We start from the raw sequence: 14,447 nt of genomic DNA, 5'->3' as shown, positions 1-14,447 counted from the left end.
GATAAGCATCCATCTTCAGAATGGGCCGTAGGACAAATGTCAGCATTTTGACCTGAAGCCTGCAGATTTGTTTTTCTTTTCTATTTGTTTTTAATTGGTGTTTCAGTGCGGAAGTGTCATTGAGCTCCATTTGTATTTGGGAAACAAATTTGATATGATAATTTGGTCATTATAACAACTTGCCATTCTTATTATTACTGTTATTATATAAAAATTTGTGAAACACCTTTCCAGTTATGTCTGACCTTGTTGTGTTTTACACTAAATACATTCATAAAATCAGCAGCAAAAGTTGATGAGTTGACCTTAAAAATATCTAAAGTGGGTTTGGTTAACCTAAACAAAGTTATTATGAAGAAAATGTAGACATATCACATTGTCAACATGAGAGGCACACTATATGTGGTGGCAGGAGATGAAGTTATGAACACTTTTTGTCATAAAAAAGCAGGGTCAGACACTGTTGGTCATGTGCTTCCAGGCCTGCAAGCTGTGAGATTCATTCCAGTGCCTTCTAAAGTATTCACCACCACATTTTCCTAAACAGGTCATATTGAAAAGATATTGAAAATAATTATGGGTCAGTAGAGGTCCAGGTCAGTGTTGTGCATCGGCAGGAGTGAATGCTGCAGTCTTCAGGAGGCTATGCTGACATCACTGTCCTGGAGTTCCAAAATCCAACAAACCAACCTGTGATATTTTTTGCATTGATTTTTGCGCTCAGCCATAGGGATTTGCAGTCTTGCACGTCATTGACATTACTGATTTATTTTAATTTATTATTTATCTCTAGGAATTTGTTTTAATACATGGCAGATTTTTACACAGTGCCTACCAAAAACCATGTGACCCAGGTCTGCTGCTTCCCCACTTCCTCTACTCATGCCTCACCTCTGCCATATAGTTTATGTATTTTAATTTCTCCCCGCCAATGAAATGTGTGGTTCAGATATTCAGTTTTATCCAACACTGTTGCTCGTGTGAGACATTTTATGTTCCTCCGCCAGTCTGAACTTATTTGCCAACAACAGCTTTTGCTATAACTGACTGCAATAAAAGAAAATACACATTTATGATAAAAAATAGGCACTTTTCGATCAAACAGATTAATATTTGCAGTACAGCTTGGTACTCCTCCCATGTTAATGCATTCAAAAGAAATATAAAAAGAGGGTAAAAAAATTATAAAAAAGTTTTGTAAAGAAATATATTTTTATGAAGAAATTATTTGTACAATGTATGAAACTTATGTAAATTTTCAATGCAATGTAAGATTAAAAAGGCTATTTCCTTTTGTAATGAGTGTTCTGTCTTTTTGTAGTTTTGATGATCTGGAGCAGAGCTTGGTACTCCTCCCATGTTAATGCATTCAAAAGAAATATAAAAAGAGGGTAAAAAAATTATAAAAAAGTTTTGTAAAGAAATATATTTTTATGAAGAAATTATTTGTACAATGTATGAAACTATTATGTAAATTTTCAATGCAATGTAAGATTAAAAAGGCTATTTCCTTTTGTAATGAGTGTTCTGTCTTTTTGTAGTTTTGATGATCTGGAGCATTTACTCAAGGTTTTCTTGTGGAATTAGATCAATAACGAAATGTGGGCTGCAAAGATAAGCCAAAAATCAACAGGCCAAAGATATCATCATGTTTTAAAACATATTCTTAATATTATTCAAATAACCCATCCGATCCATCTCATAAGCTCAGTGTGAGCATTGTTCTGCACACAACATGACTGATTAGAATTTCAAAATTAAACATTCCTGTTTACCCCCTGCTTAAATGTCACACTTGTTGGCTTCAGTCACATTTGTGTTGCTATGCAAACACTTGATTGACAATTTCTCACAATTTGATGCATTGAGTGCAGGAGTTAGAAGCTGCTGAAATCTCTCTAGGGTGGAGCAATCTCATTTCCCCTTTGACACTGTCTTAATTTGCAGTAGCTATATGTAAATTAATGAACTCCGCCCATGACAGCTGGGATAAAGTGAAGTGACATGTGACATGTGGCCAAGTATGGTGACCCATACTCGGAATTAGTGCTCTGCATTTACCCATCCAAAGTGCACACACACAGCAGTGAACACACACAAACCGTGAACACACACCCGGAGCAGTGGGATTGACGCATCCATCAAGTGAGTTCATGTATGACTTTGTGGTGAACTGTGCCTCATACTATTTTGGCTGATCACAAGGAAGAAGATACTTCCAGCAAACTTCTGAAGAACTCAGAATATTGTTATCCTGTGGCCCATGAGGAAATTAAGGGAGTAAGTATATGACCTAAATGCTGCCATTTTTGCTTCTTTTGAAACTTTTGAATGTTAATTGCAAAGATCTTTTTTTGTCAGAACACATAGCTACGTTTTAAAGACCGCCAATAGAAAAAACGTGAAAGTGACGCGACATTGGCCAAGTATGGTGTTGCATACTTGGAATTTGTGCACACACACACAGCAGTGAGTAGTGAACAAACACACACACACACACACCGTGAACACACACCCGGAGCAGTGGGCGGCCATTTTTTGTTGCAGTGCCTGGGAAACAGTTGGGTTACAAGTCCGACTCTCTAACCATTAGCCAACTAAATGCCCACACAATGGGTCAAGTATGGCATCTACCAGCAGGGTGAACTGCTGAATCTAACCTGCCAAATGACCACCTAGTGTGAATTCTAATATAAATTCTATGTGTGACCCTGAACCACAAAACCAGTCTTAAGTCGCTGGGGTATATTTGTAGCAACAGCCAAAAACACATTGTATGGGTCAAAATTATTGATTTTTCTTTTATGCCAAAAGTCATTAGTAGGCTATATTAAGTAAAGATCATGTTCCATGAAGATATTTTGTACATTTCCTACTGTAAATATATTAAAACTTAATTTTTGATTAGTAATATGCATTGCTAATAACTTAATTTGGACAACTTTAAAGGTGATTTTCTCAATCTTTCGACTTTTTTGCACCCTCAGATTCCAGATTTTCAAATAGTTGTATCTCTGCCAAATATTGTCCTATCCTAACAAACCTTACATCAATGGAAATCTTATGTATTCAGCTTTCATATACATCTCAATTTCGAAAAAATGTACCCTTTTGACTCGTTTTGTGGTCCAGGGTCACATTTGTCAATTCAACCAGAGGCATGAAAATCCATCTTTGAGAATTCAAAAATCTATATTTGAATTGCATGTGTTTAATCAAAAAACATGCCACAATGTGAGGAAATAAATCTTAATTATTTTTAAATACTTAAATACATTTAGTATTAGTCTGTGTTGAGCTGCATAGGCTTAAAAGTTATTTGTGTGTGAAAATACAAAAGATGGTGACTACATTTTCCCCCCTTTGTTAGTACTACAGTATTATTGTATAGAGAAAAAAAACATGAATCAAGGTAGGATTATAGAATCTAGGTTTTTCCATGCTGTCTGAAAGGACGATGAAAGTGAATAGATGAAACAAACTCATGAAGTGCTCTGTTCTTGAAGGTGTACATTCCTGGCACAAGACAGACCTTGAGATACTGAAACACACACGGTGATGAATGTAAGGCCAATTTCAGTGTGGCAAGAATTCAAACAAGGTGAAACACTGCCAAGGTGCGACTGAGAGAGCAAGACAATTAATTGCATAATTATCATACTGCTTTCAGTGCTAAGGTTTTCATTATTATTAATAAAATATACTGTTGACAAAAAAACATTCCTAGATTAATAATTAATAAAAGGTTTCTAGAAGGAAAATATTCAAATATTCACAACATAAACTTCATCAGCATAAAATAATGCAAATGCACACTACCTTTAGCGCTTTAACAATACATATTGTTTCAGAGCAGCTTAAAAGTAATAAAAAAGAAAATGAAACTTCATCAAATATGAGACCAATTCAAATTCTGATGCAAAGCAAGAGTCATTATTTAGCTTGTCAGTTCATTGTTGATTCGGTTTTCAGTTCGAATCAATTCAGTTCAATAACTGTGAAGTTCATCCATTATGAAATGAGTTCAATTCTCTTGACAGAAGCTCTACAGAAGACAATAGTGTTGTTACTCAGCTTGAGTCAGTTCAGTGTTGATTCAAATCAGTTCAAAAACAGTGTCCATTTTGCTAAATGCATCAATTATGAAATGAAGTTGAATCAGCTATAAAGCAGCTCTACAACCCATTGTAACACACCTAAGGATAAAAAACATGGTTTTCACATGTTGTTTTTGTTGTAATTTTTGATATGAGTAAATTAAGACAAAAAAAATTAAAAAGTTCAACAATACAAGGATAGACACAAAATATCGCTTTTCATTTTAAAATATTGAACAAACCAAAGTATTTAAAGTGAGGTTACAATGAAAACATACATTTTTACATTAGACATTAAATTGTTACATCCATTATTATTTTATATTGAACTGTTCTATAGTCTGTGCAGTATTTACTCAGAAGTAGCTGTAATTAAATTACAGGAAAATTAGAGGAATAGTTCACCCAAAAATAAAAGTTCTGTCATCATTTAGTCACCTTCAGGTTATGTTAAACCTGTATAATTTTTTTCTTTGTTCTGTTGAACACAAAGGAAGATATTTTGAAGAACGTCTGAAACCAAACTGATGTGGGGCACCATTGACTACCGTAGTATGAAAAAAATACTATGGTAGTCAATGGTGCCCCACATCTGTTTGGTTACAAACATTATTTTCACAAAATAATGTATGTATGTCCATTTTTGTTATTTTATTTTTATTTTTTTAAACTGACTTGCCTGTAGCAAGGAATCGTAGAGTTAGAGACAGGTGCATTCTTGCACTGATGGCTCTTCTAAATTTTGTGTCCCTTCTTTGGATGAGTGGTGTAACTTTGTCAAGCAAGTAGCTAAAATCCTCCACATCCATCCTGAGCAGATCACGGAAACCCTTCCTGTCACTGTCCTTCATTGCAAATAGAAAGAAACCGTTTAGAAAGTCAAACAGTCTGGTTACAATCCAAAGCAATAGTTAACTGTTTTATTGTTCGCTTAAAAACAAAAAATGGACATAATGCAGAACTTTAAAAAAAAATTATGCCAATGGAAATGGCATTGCAGTTTTTATGCGTGCATTCAACTTATCATTGTGACTTCTTTTGGTGGAGTAATGTATCAATCAAAGGCTGATGATACATGGGGCAACTTTTTGAGCAATGTTGCTGTAAACGGGCAACAATGTCAGACACAGGGCCCACGACCGATCTGACATTGCCCCATGTATCATCACCTGGAGATTTAAAAAAGGCTCTGCGTTTACTAGGGTAACCATACGTGCCATTTTCCCAGGACGCGTCCTGGCCAGGATTTCTATATTGCCTAAAATATCTAGGTTTTGACTTTGTTTGCGTTTGCAGACCGATCGTGTATGACATCAAAATACCATACAGACGGTTCCTTATGCTTTCAAAATGCTCTCGAGGTATTTTGATGTCATTTTGACGCGTCCTGGGAAAATGGCACGTATGGTCACCCTATGTTTACCCCATGTGACTACATAAAACAAATTGTACTTCTGAAGTGTAAAATGACATTGGTGATCAATGAAAAACTTTGGAGCTGCATACTGCTTAATTTAAGCTTTAGCTTGATTTTTTTAACGGTCTGTTTTTGTCTGGCTAAAAATAAAACTATAAACAATCCATATTTTACCTCGAGTTCTCTTTGGAGGATTGACAGCCCGTATTTTCCTCTTCGAGCAAGCCAGGAACGTGTCCACTGTCAAGTTTTCTTTCTTTTTTTGCACTTTTCCGAGGACAACACAGCCAGTACAAAACACGCAACTTCGGTATCCATTGCCGCTGTTGTTTACGGAAGTCAGGCTTCTTGATGACAGTACGCATGACGTCACGGGATGATTGGTCGGGAAGCAACGCATAGTCTGGCATGTTTGGTACCCACGACACGACAAGATTTTATACAGTCAAAATCGTATAATCTGACACGGTGACTGTCGTAACCGACAAAAAAATCGTGTAGTCTGAACGGGGCTTAACATAATGAATATGAAATTAAGAAATATTGGATTAATAAATTTAAAGGATATTTTTGTCAAAAGTCAACACTATGACAATTTTTTAAAAAATAAAAATAAATGAGCGCTGTCAGCCAGTGGCTGACAACTGATGTATCCGATTGATTCATCTTCACCACCACCACCACCAGGTTTTAGTGCTCCCCCACCTCCAAAACCTCAATTTAACCCTCCAGTATAAACTTGCAATATTTGAATCTCCAACGTAACAGAAAGCCATTTCATAACATGAAGATGCAGTAGTATAATCCTGTAGTCTAATGCTTATACTTCTGTCACAGTAGTGCTGAGGTGCATGTTCACTCTTTCATCTCACCGCGAACACGTTTTATATCACAACAGCTTCAAGCGTATGTTCTCTTTGAGACGAACCAGCAATTTTTCTCTTTCTACATCATTTCACGCCAATAGTAAGATCAAGGTTACTGGTAAAAGTTCTCCTTTGCCACAACTGGGAGATGACACAGCAGCGTTTTGCTCCTAGCATACCACTTTAAAGCCGGACACTGAAGGGGATAACAGAATCACAGGCAGAGAGAGATTAGAGTACAAAGCGCAGGAGTGAGTGTGATAACCAAGACAGACTCCAGCACTTATTTACTTTCAGCCTTAAATCACATGTTTCATTCACCCTTTCTAGCACATACTGGACAGCATATACTGGAGACCTTCACCTGTTCGTGACAGAAGCAGCTGCAATAGCAGATTCCTGAAAGATTTGTTTGTTTGAATCAGATATTTTAAAATAATTATTTGATCTGGCTCACAAAACCAGTCTGGACTGCATTTCCTAAAAGCATTGGGAGCCTAAGCTGATCATAAAGACCACTGAAGGCAATGGTTTCTATTTCTACTTACGCTTACAATACTGGAAACTCAGCCCTGAACAATTCGTTCACAAATAATCAGGCTGATTCTTTGCTCTGACTCAGTAACTGTTATCAGTAAATAGAACATAATCAGGACACCATACTGAATTGAAAACAAGGCTGTGAGGGATAGACTTAAAGTCTTTGCAATGGCACGCACTGTATAAAGGTCCTAGATCATGTCATTTTCATAACTCGACTGTGAAAACTGTTTTATGGAATTTTTGTCTAATGAAAGTATTTTTTTTTAGCTGAACATTCTGTTCTGCACAATGTTAAACAACAGTACAATCCATCGAATGCACTGTAATTCTATCCCTCACAGACTCGTTTTCATATAGCCTAATATAGCGCTACCCTGACAAAGGTCTATTATGGCTTGAATATGGCTCTGTTCACACAAAGCTATGACTTGAGAAGACTTATATAGTCTTAGAAGAATATAGTGCACAAATCGTGTGAACAACAGTATGATACTTTTACAGATTTTTGGTTCTTAAAGAGATACTCTTCCCCAAAAATGAAAATTTAAGATTTAAAAAAAAAAAATCCATCTCTGGGAGTCCAAGTGGATATACTGTATAGTGACCCAAAATTTGATGATTCGAAAACCACACAAAGTGAATACGACATACAACCCCAGTGGATGAATCCATGTCCAAGTCAAAATCAAAGTGAAAAGATATAGGCTACATGTGTAAGAACATTACTAATATTTTAAACTTTGGGCACCTATTCACTTGCAGTAAGGGATAGTTCACCCAAAAATGACAATTCTGTCATCATTTACTCACCCTCAAGTTGTTCCAAACTGTAGGCTATGTGAGGGGCTGGAAAAGAGCGACAAGCACCATACATTTACTCCTTTCATGTTCCACGCAGTAGACTGAAAGCTGGGTTGGGAAAAAAATGAGGATGAGTAATTTTAATTTTGGGGGTGGACTGTCCCTTTAACACCTTACTTACCCTTGCTCTGCTGCGTAGAGGAAAGCACTCAGTCATGAGTTTTCATCACTGGCATGCCTTGCGATCACCATTCCTGCGCGTCTACAGCAGATCCCATACTGTTGTTCTCATTTCCCACTGGCTACAGATTCAGATTGCAAATGCACTCATGGTTACTCAAGAGAGCGTGTGCAGATGTCTTCGCTGTGTTTCTGTCTTTCGTCTGCATCTGCCCGCGTCCGTGCGCTAATTAGATTCTTAGAGGCCTGATTAAGCACACTGAGCTCGAACCTCAGCTGTGACAATGACAGGCCCATCCAGCCCCGGTGGAGGACATGACCTGCAAAAGGGCACCTAAGAGAGTTCAACAAAACGACTGATCAAGAAGGATTGGCAGAGTCTTGGTGAAGGAGAGATAGAGAAGTTTCTCTTCCATTATTGCTCAAGGTCACTTTCCTTTCCGCTTGCTGAAGAACAAGTGTCTCCTGCCTTGAGACTTGATGGATGTCTCATTCTGGGCTGACACTGTGGGCACCATATGAGAATAAATGCATGACAAAGCCCTCCACACTAAAGCTCACAAGAGAGTTATGATCATTTCCAATTAAAAGTAAGCAATTCAGTTGTCATGGAGGAGTAATAGAAATTCATATTCTCAGACTAGGAAACCCCTCACCCTAAAGGTAATATGCTGGAAATGACTGTCCCTATTCATTCCCCAAAGCACCAGTGATTTATGCAAAATACTTTAAGAGGTGGTGCTATTGTCATTAAAAGCAAAGGACAACCTAAGGGCATCATGCATGGCTCATATGCACTGAACAGCAGAACACATTCACCTTAGGTTCACTCTACATGAAGGTGTTGTCTCTGTAGTATGTGTGTGTTTGAGATAAATACATTAAACACATACATTGCATATATATTTATTTTCAATTGATTTGCTTGTTAATTTGTCTGGATTAACTGAAAAATCCATGCATTTCCATATCTCTTTATCTGAAAGGTTATAAAATATTAGGTCAAGTTTACACCCTAAAAAAAAGCTGGCTTAAATACAACCCAGTGCTGGGTAAAATAGGGACAAACACAGCAATTGGGTTGTTTTGACCCAGCGGTTGGGTTAAATGTTTAACCCAACCTTCTGGGTAGTAACTGGGTCAAAACAGCCCAATTGCTGGGTTTGTCCCTATTTTACCCAGCACTGGGTTGTATTTAACCCAGCATTTTTTAGGGTGTAGGTTTGGTACATAATTATCATAATTTTACATATTCCAAAACTCCAATATTCCAAAATTCCAAAGTTTTTTGCCTAGTAACTCCCAGTTATATAAACATATAATTTTAAACTTTCCTTTCAACACAAACTGCCATCCTATAAACCTCCATCAACATTTTATACTACACTTGCAATAGGTTTGTTCTCAAATAAATACTAGAAAGTAGTAAATTGCCAAGCAGGTTTCATTTCTTGGCACAGTTAACGTTTATTTCAGGTAAATGAGCATAACAGGCTGCAATTTTTTCAAAGGGAGAGTGTCCTGCTGCAAATAAACCTTTATCCCTTGCTGTTCCGTACCTCTACACAGTAACATAAATTTAATCAAATCTATTCAAGTCCAACACAGTTTGGCATTAATGGTTAGAACACTGTATCCTGGTTCTTTATCATTTAACCTTATTTGACACAAGAACTGCACTGTTCTGGGACACTTTGGTGAAAAACCACCTAGTGAAGTATAAGTTATGTGGTTCTTTACTTTTCTTACAGTAACAAATGGCTTGTATTTGTATTTATTTTTATAGACTGTAGAAACGCTTTAATGTGTTGAGAAAAGCATGACAAGTCTTGATTCTAAGTTTTATTTACCAACATAATATATAAAAATCTTTAAAAAGATATCTGTTGCAGATATCAAGATGAATTACGCTTATGTTTATTCATAGTGCTTTATTCATCCATCCAAGAGGCAGCGTCAATCGTTACTAAGGATGGAGTGTGAGCACCATCTGGTGGCTATAAAATGAGATTTTATGGACATTAAACTAAACTAACTTTGTAAAAAAGAAAAACAATTTGACAGATTATATACATTTAAAACACTTATCTTGAAGACGCCGACTTCCATGGCAGGGCAATTTGTCTTCTTGTGTGTTTGTATATTTTCAATGTTACAGCCATTTAAAGTCCAAGAGACCGCGAATCGTAAAGATTCTCTGATCCTTTGACAACTCCACTGTGAATTAGGGTTATTCATCAACTTAAATCGTTTCGGTAGATACTTAATATGTATAAATACAGTTTTCGTTGTTCTGAACCTTATATCTCAGTTTCAAGAGAGGCTACTAAGCAACGCAAGACTTTGCTATAATCATCATTCTCATCATAACATAAAAATAGCAACTTTGTTCTTCCAGAAAAAAAAGTTATTTCTGCCTTACTAAATATAGGGCCCATTTTCATGTTTGGCTGAGCGTTTGTCTCAACTATAATAATTGTCTAGCTCAACTAACTGACATTCATAGAGGGGGGAAAGAAAATACAGCCATGCGGATTTGTAATCATCAAAATTGCATTTTGTTTTCATTCTTTCGATTTTTCATGTACATGAACTGCCTATTTCTGTCATGCATACAGTATGAGCATCCCTCAAAGTATGAGTTTCCCTCATTAACATCTAAATATAGGGCCCATTTTCATGTTTGGCTGAGCGTTTGTCTCAACTATAATAATTGTCTAGCTCAACTAACTGACATTCATAGAGGGGGGAAAGAAAATACAGCCATGCGGATTTGTAATCACCAAAATTGCATTTTGTTTTCATTCTTTCGATTTTTCATGTACATGAACTGCCTATTTCTGTCATGCATACAGTATGAGCATCCCTCAAAGTATGAGTTTCCCTCATTAACATCCAGCTCGTTTTAAATGAAGCTCGCGGCGGCAGGGGGCGTCGCCATTTTGTTTGTTTTAGTGAAACTGTACAGTGGGAGGAGGGTGAGAAAGGTACCCTAGATACGGTTGCTAAATACGGAAAGCTACGATAGGACCGTTCCGCGTAAGTACTTTCGGCGAAAACATAACTAAAAATGGATTTAATTGCATGCATTGGAATCATAACCATTCGATTTCATCATGCAACTTGCTAGAATATTCCATTCCCCCTCTCTACACCAGCGACAAATGACAGACGCTGTGTAACATCACCTCTTTATGTTATCACTTAAAATGTCTTAATTAGCGCTAAGATGACTTGTGTGGAGAATGCGTTTGGCGTCTTTGCGCATGCAAAGCCCGAGGAAAATCCGCACCTGGCGCGCGCCGCAGTAACGTTAGCTACAAATTCCAGGCAGATGTTGATCTCGCGACAGCAGACCGCCAGCTTTTTTGCTTTTCTAACAACATATGTCATTTTTGTTACATTATTAACAGTTATTACATTTATCATACATTTCGTAGACTATTAAATATTGTAATAACACCATTACGAGTTGAATAATAAAAGTGCAGGGGTGCGCTGATACTGTATGGTCACAGTGCATGTGTGCGCATCACTCAGGCCCCTCCATCACTGACAGCCACACACCCATCTTTATGTATGAAAGGGGATATTTTGGAAAACGTGACATCTGCATAATTATTTTAATTTAAAAAAAGTATAATTAATAAAAATGAAACTGTCAAATACTGCATGCATTTTCACCTTAGTACAGTTTTTGCATCAAACATTGAAGTAGTACATTTTGCATTATCCAAAGCGACTTACAAATGAGGACAGTAGCAATCAAAACCAACAAAAGAGCACAAATATGTAAGTGCTGTGACAAGTCTCGGTTAGTAACGCAGTACACCTAGCAAGTTTTCTTCAAAACAAGTAGAATAGAAAAAGAATAGAGAACGTTAGTCCTAGAGGGTCATTTTTAATAAATAAAAAGAAAACAAGTCAAAAGAATAGAGAACGCTGTAGTTAGAGAGTCATTTTTATAATAAATCAAAAGAAAACAAGTATTATAGAAAAAGAATAGAGACCGCTAGTGTTAGAGGGTCAATTTTTAAAAATAAATAAAACAAGTTAGAAAAGAAATAGAGAGTGCAAGTGTTAGAGGGTCAAGTTTGTTTGAATTTAAATAAAGAAAAAGAAAACAAGTAGATAAAATAGAAATAGAATAGAGTACTAGTGGTCAAGTGTAGTAGACTACATCTAACATCTAATATTACAAGTAAATTCTTCAAATGTAATGGCAAGCTATAATTTCATCAAATGGAATTGTTAAATTATTATGTCTTTAATCTTATCTGATATTCCTAAACATTTCCGATAAACACCCAACAAGGCAAGAATTGCCCCTTTGAGTCAAATCTTTTGATTGAAACCGTTTCATCAGCAACACACATAGGAGACCGATTTAATAAATAGCATATTGCTTTATGACTAAATGTGTAGTAATGTAAATGCAAACTACAGTAAGTTCTCGACTTTATTTAAAGGTACTGCAACAAACTAAACATGGATACATGAAATTACATGTAATTAGAAACTTAACTGAATGTTGGTTGTATGTTATGACAGAATGAAATTATTGAATCCTATTTTTAGAATTCTTTGAAACAAACCATTTAAAAGACCTGAGTGACGCTATTACCAGCATAAAAATTAAAGAATGTTTTAAAAGAAGTTTCCTGAGCTGTCTTCTATTGTTTGGTCAGACAGACACAGTCCTGCCACAAACTCAAACAAACAGCAATGTTTTGATACCGCCACAGACCCACAGTATTGAAACTTTCAGGGCATTAAACTATGTATGGCTTGGTTAAAGTTTTCTCTGCCTATTAAGCTAGGGGAAAGTTGATTAACATTAAAAAAATCACCTTTTAGAGCAATCAAATGAATAATTGTGCCTAACAGCAGTGCCATTTTATTCTGCAGGTTCAGCGTCCCCCACTACCTCAGTGTGAGAAGGTGCAGGGACGATGTTCTACGCCCACTTTGTCCTCAGCAAACGTGGGCCGCTGGCCAAAATCTGGTTGGCGGCCCACTGGGATAAGAAGCTGACCAAAGCACACGTGTTTGAGTGCAATCTGGAGAGCAGTGTAGAGAGCATCATCTCTCCAAAGGTTAATGGATTCTCTTGAAACCATGCTGTTCAGGTTTATTTTTGTAAATGTTTCTTGTGGATTCCATTTTTTTCTTTGTTTTTAAATGTCATGACAGAGCTTAAAATGCCTTGCAGAGCGGTTTAGACTTAGAGTAATAGTGTTGTTCAGTTTGTAGTCCTAAAACCCAAACATTTAAGATTTCATGTTTGAGGTATGACTAGTAATGTTTACATCCACAAATTATCGTCACTCAGAATGAATCCAATCTGATTTCAGATTCTGAAAGCTCTGTTTATATGAACCCTAAACATTGCAATCCAATTCACTTACAGTATTGGTTTACAATTTTTTTCTTTGTTTTTAAATGTCATGACAGAGCTTAAAATGCCTTGCAGAGCGGTTTAGACTTAGAGTAATAGTGTTGTTCAGTTTGTAGTCCTAAAACCCAAACATTTAAGATTTCATGTTTGAGATATGACTAGTAATGTTTACATCCACAAATTATCGTCACTCAGAATGAATCCAATCTGATTTCAGATTCTGAAAGCTTTGTTTATATGAACCCTAAACATTGCAATCCAATTCACTTACAGTATTGGTTTACATTTTTTTAATCCAATTGAGAAAATAGTCTGATTTAGGCATTCACATGCTTAATTTTTTTCCTGTGGTTCAGATTATTTCAGCTCTACTGTACCCCAGTGCTATTTTGGTAATATTGAGACAGATTATATATATGAGACCGATATATATATATATATATATATATAGTACATATATTTTATTTTATTTCAAATAATGAAAAAAAAATTATGGTTTTAGTTTAATAACCCTGGTTAATCCAATCAAAATTGTATTCAGATCAAGCTCAATCGGATGGACTAAAGTGTTTACACAATGGCATTTCTGACCATTTGACACACCAATCCAATTATAAACGGAATATTTGTGGGAATGTAAACATAGCTACTTTATGTTTAGAACAAACCATGAAAATCTCTTCAATGATGCTCACAGACCTCGTTTTACACATAAATCAAATAGAAATTCCTTCTGGGACGGCTTTCAAATTGTCATCATGACTGAGCAGCTCTATAGCAGCTCCATTCATTTATAATATTTGCTTAATTTGATAGGTTAAAATGGCTCTCCGTACATCTGGTCACTTACTCCTGGGTGTAGTGAGGATCTACCACAGAAAAGCCAAGTACCTGCTGGCAGACTGCAATGAGGCTTTTATTAAAATTAAAATGGCTTTTCGCCCAGGTAAGTTGTGGCTGGACTACATAAGAAGTTGGTCCTATTGTACTGCAAGAGATAATATTTTGTGGACTGTTTGACACAGGTGTGGTCGACCTGCCTGAGGAGAACCGTGAAGCTGCCTACAATGCCATTACATTACCCGAAGAATTTCACGACTTCGATCAACCTCTTCCGGACCTGGAGTATGTTCAGCTTTAACTTA

At 36.4% G+C, this 14,447-nt stretch overlaps 1 protein-coding gene across 3 annotated transcripts in view; it reads left to right on the top strand.

The window, feature by feature from the left end:
• The first annotated feature begins 10,870 nt into the window (after positions 1-10,870).
• The window catches only part of LOC107591647 (double-strand-break repair protein rad21 homolog), a 9,940-nt gene continuing 6,363 nt past the window's right edge, over positions 10,871-14,447 (top strand). For all 3 annotated transcript variants that reach the window (XR_001609892.1, XR_001609891.1, XM_016280866.1), the window contains exons 1-4: positions 10,871-10,943; positions 12,813-13,000; positions 14,119-14,248; positions 14,328-14,427. Coding sequence is in view for 1 of the 3 variants with exons in the window: in XM_016280866.1 (XP_016136352.1) it covers positions 12,857-13,000; positions 14,119-14,248; positions 14,328-14,427 (374 nt within the window). In the remaining 2 variants the exon portion in view is untranslated. The remainder of the gene's footprint in view (positions 10,944-12,812; positions 13,001-14,118; positions 14,249-14,327; positions 14,428-14,447) is intronic.

The sequence above is a fragment of the Sinocyclocheilus grahami genome, unplaced genomic scaffold (assembly GCF_001515645.1).
Source record: "Sinocyclocheilus grahami isolate Dianchi unplaced genomic scaffold, SAMN03320097.WGS_v1.1 scaffold144.1, whole genome shotgun sequence".
In the NCBI taxonomy this organism is placed as follows: domain Eukaryota; kingdom Metazoa; phylum Chordata; class Actinopteri; order Cypriniformes; family Cyprinidae; genus Sinocyclocheilus; species Sinocyclocheilus grahami.
This window is presented reverse-complemented; position numbering and strand designations above follow the sequence as displayed.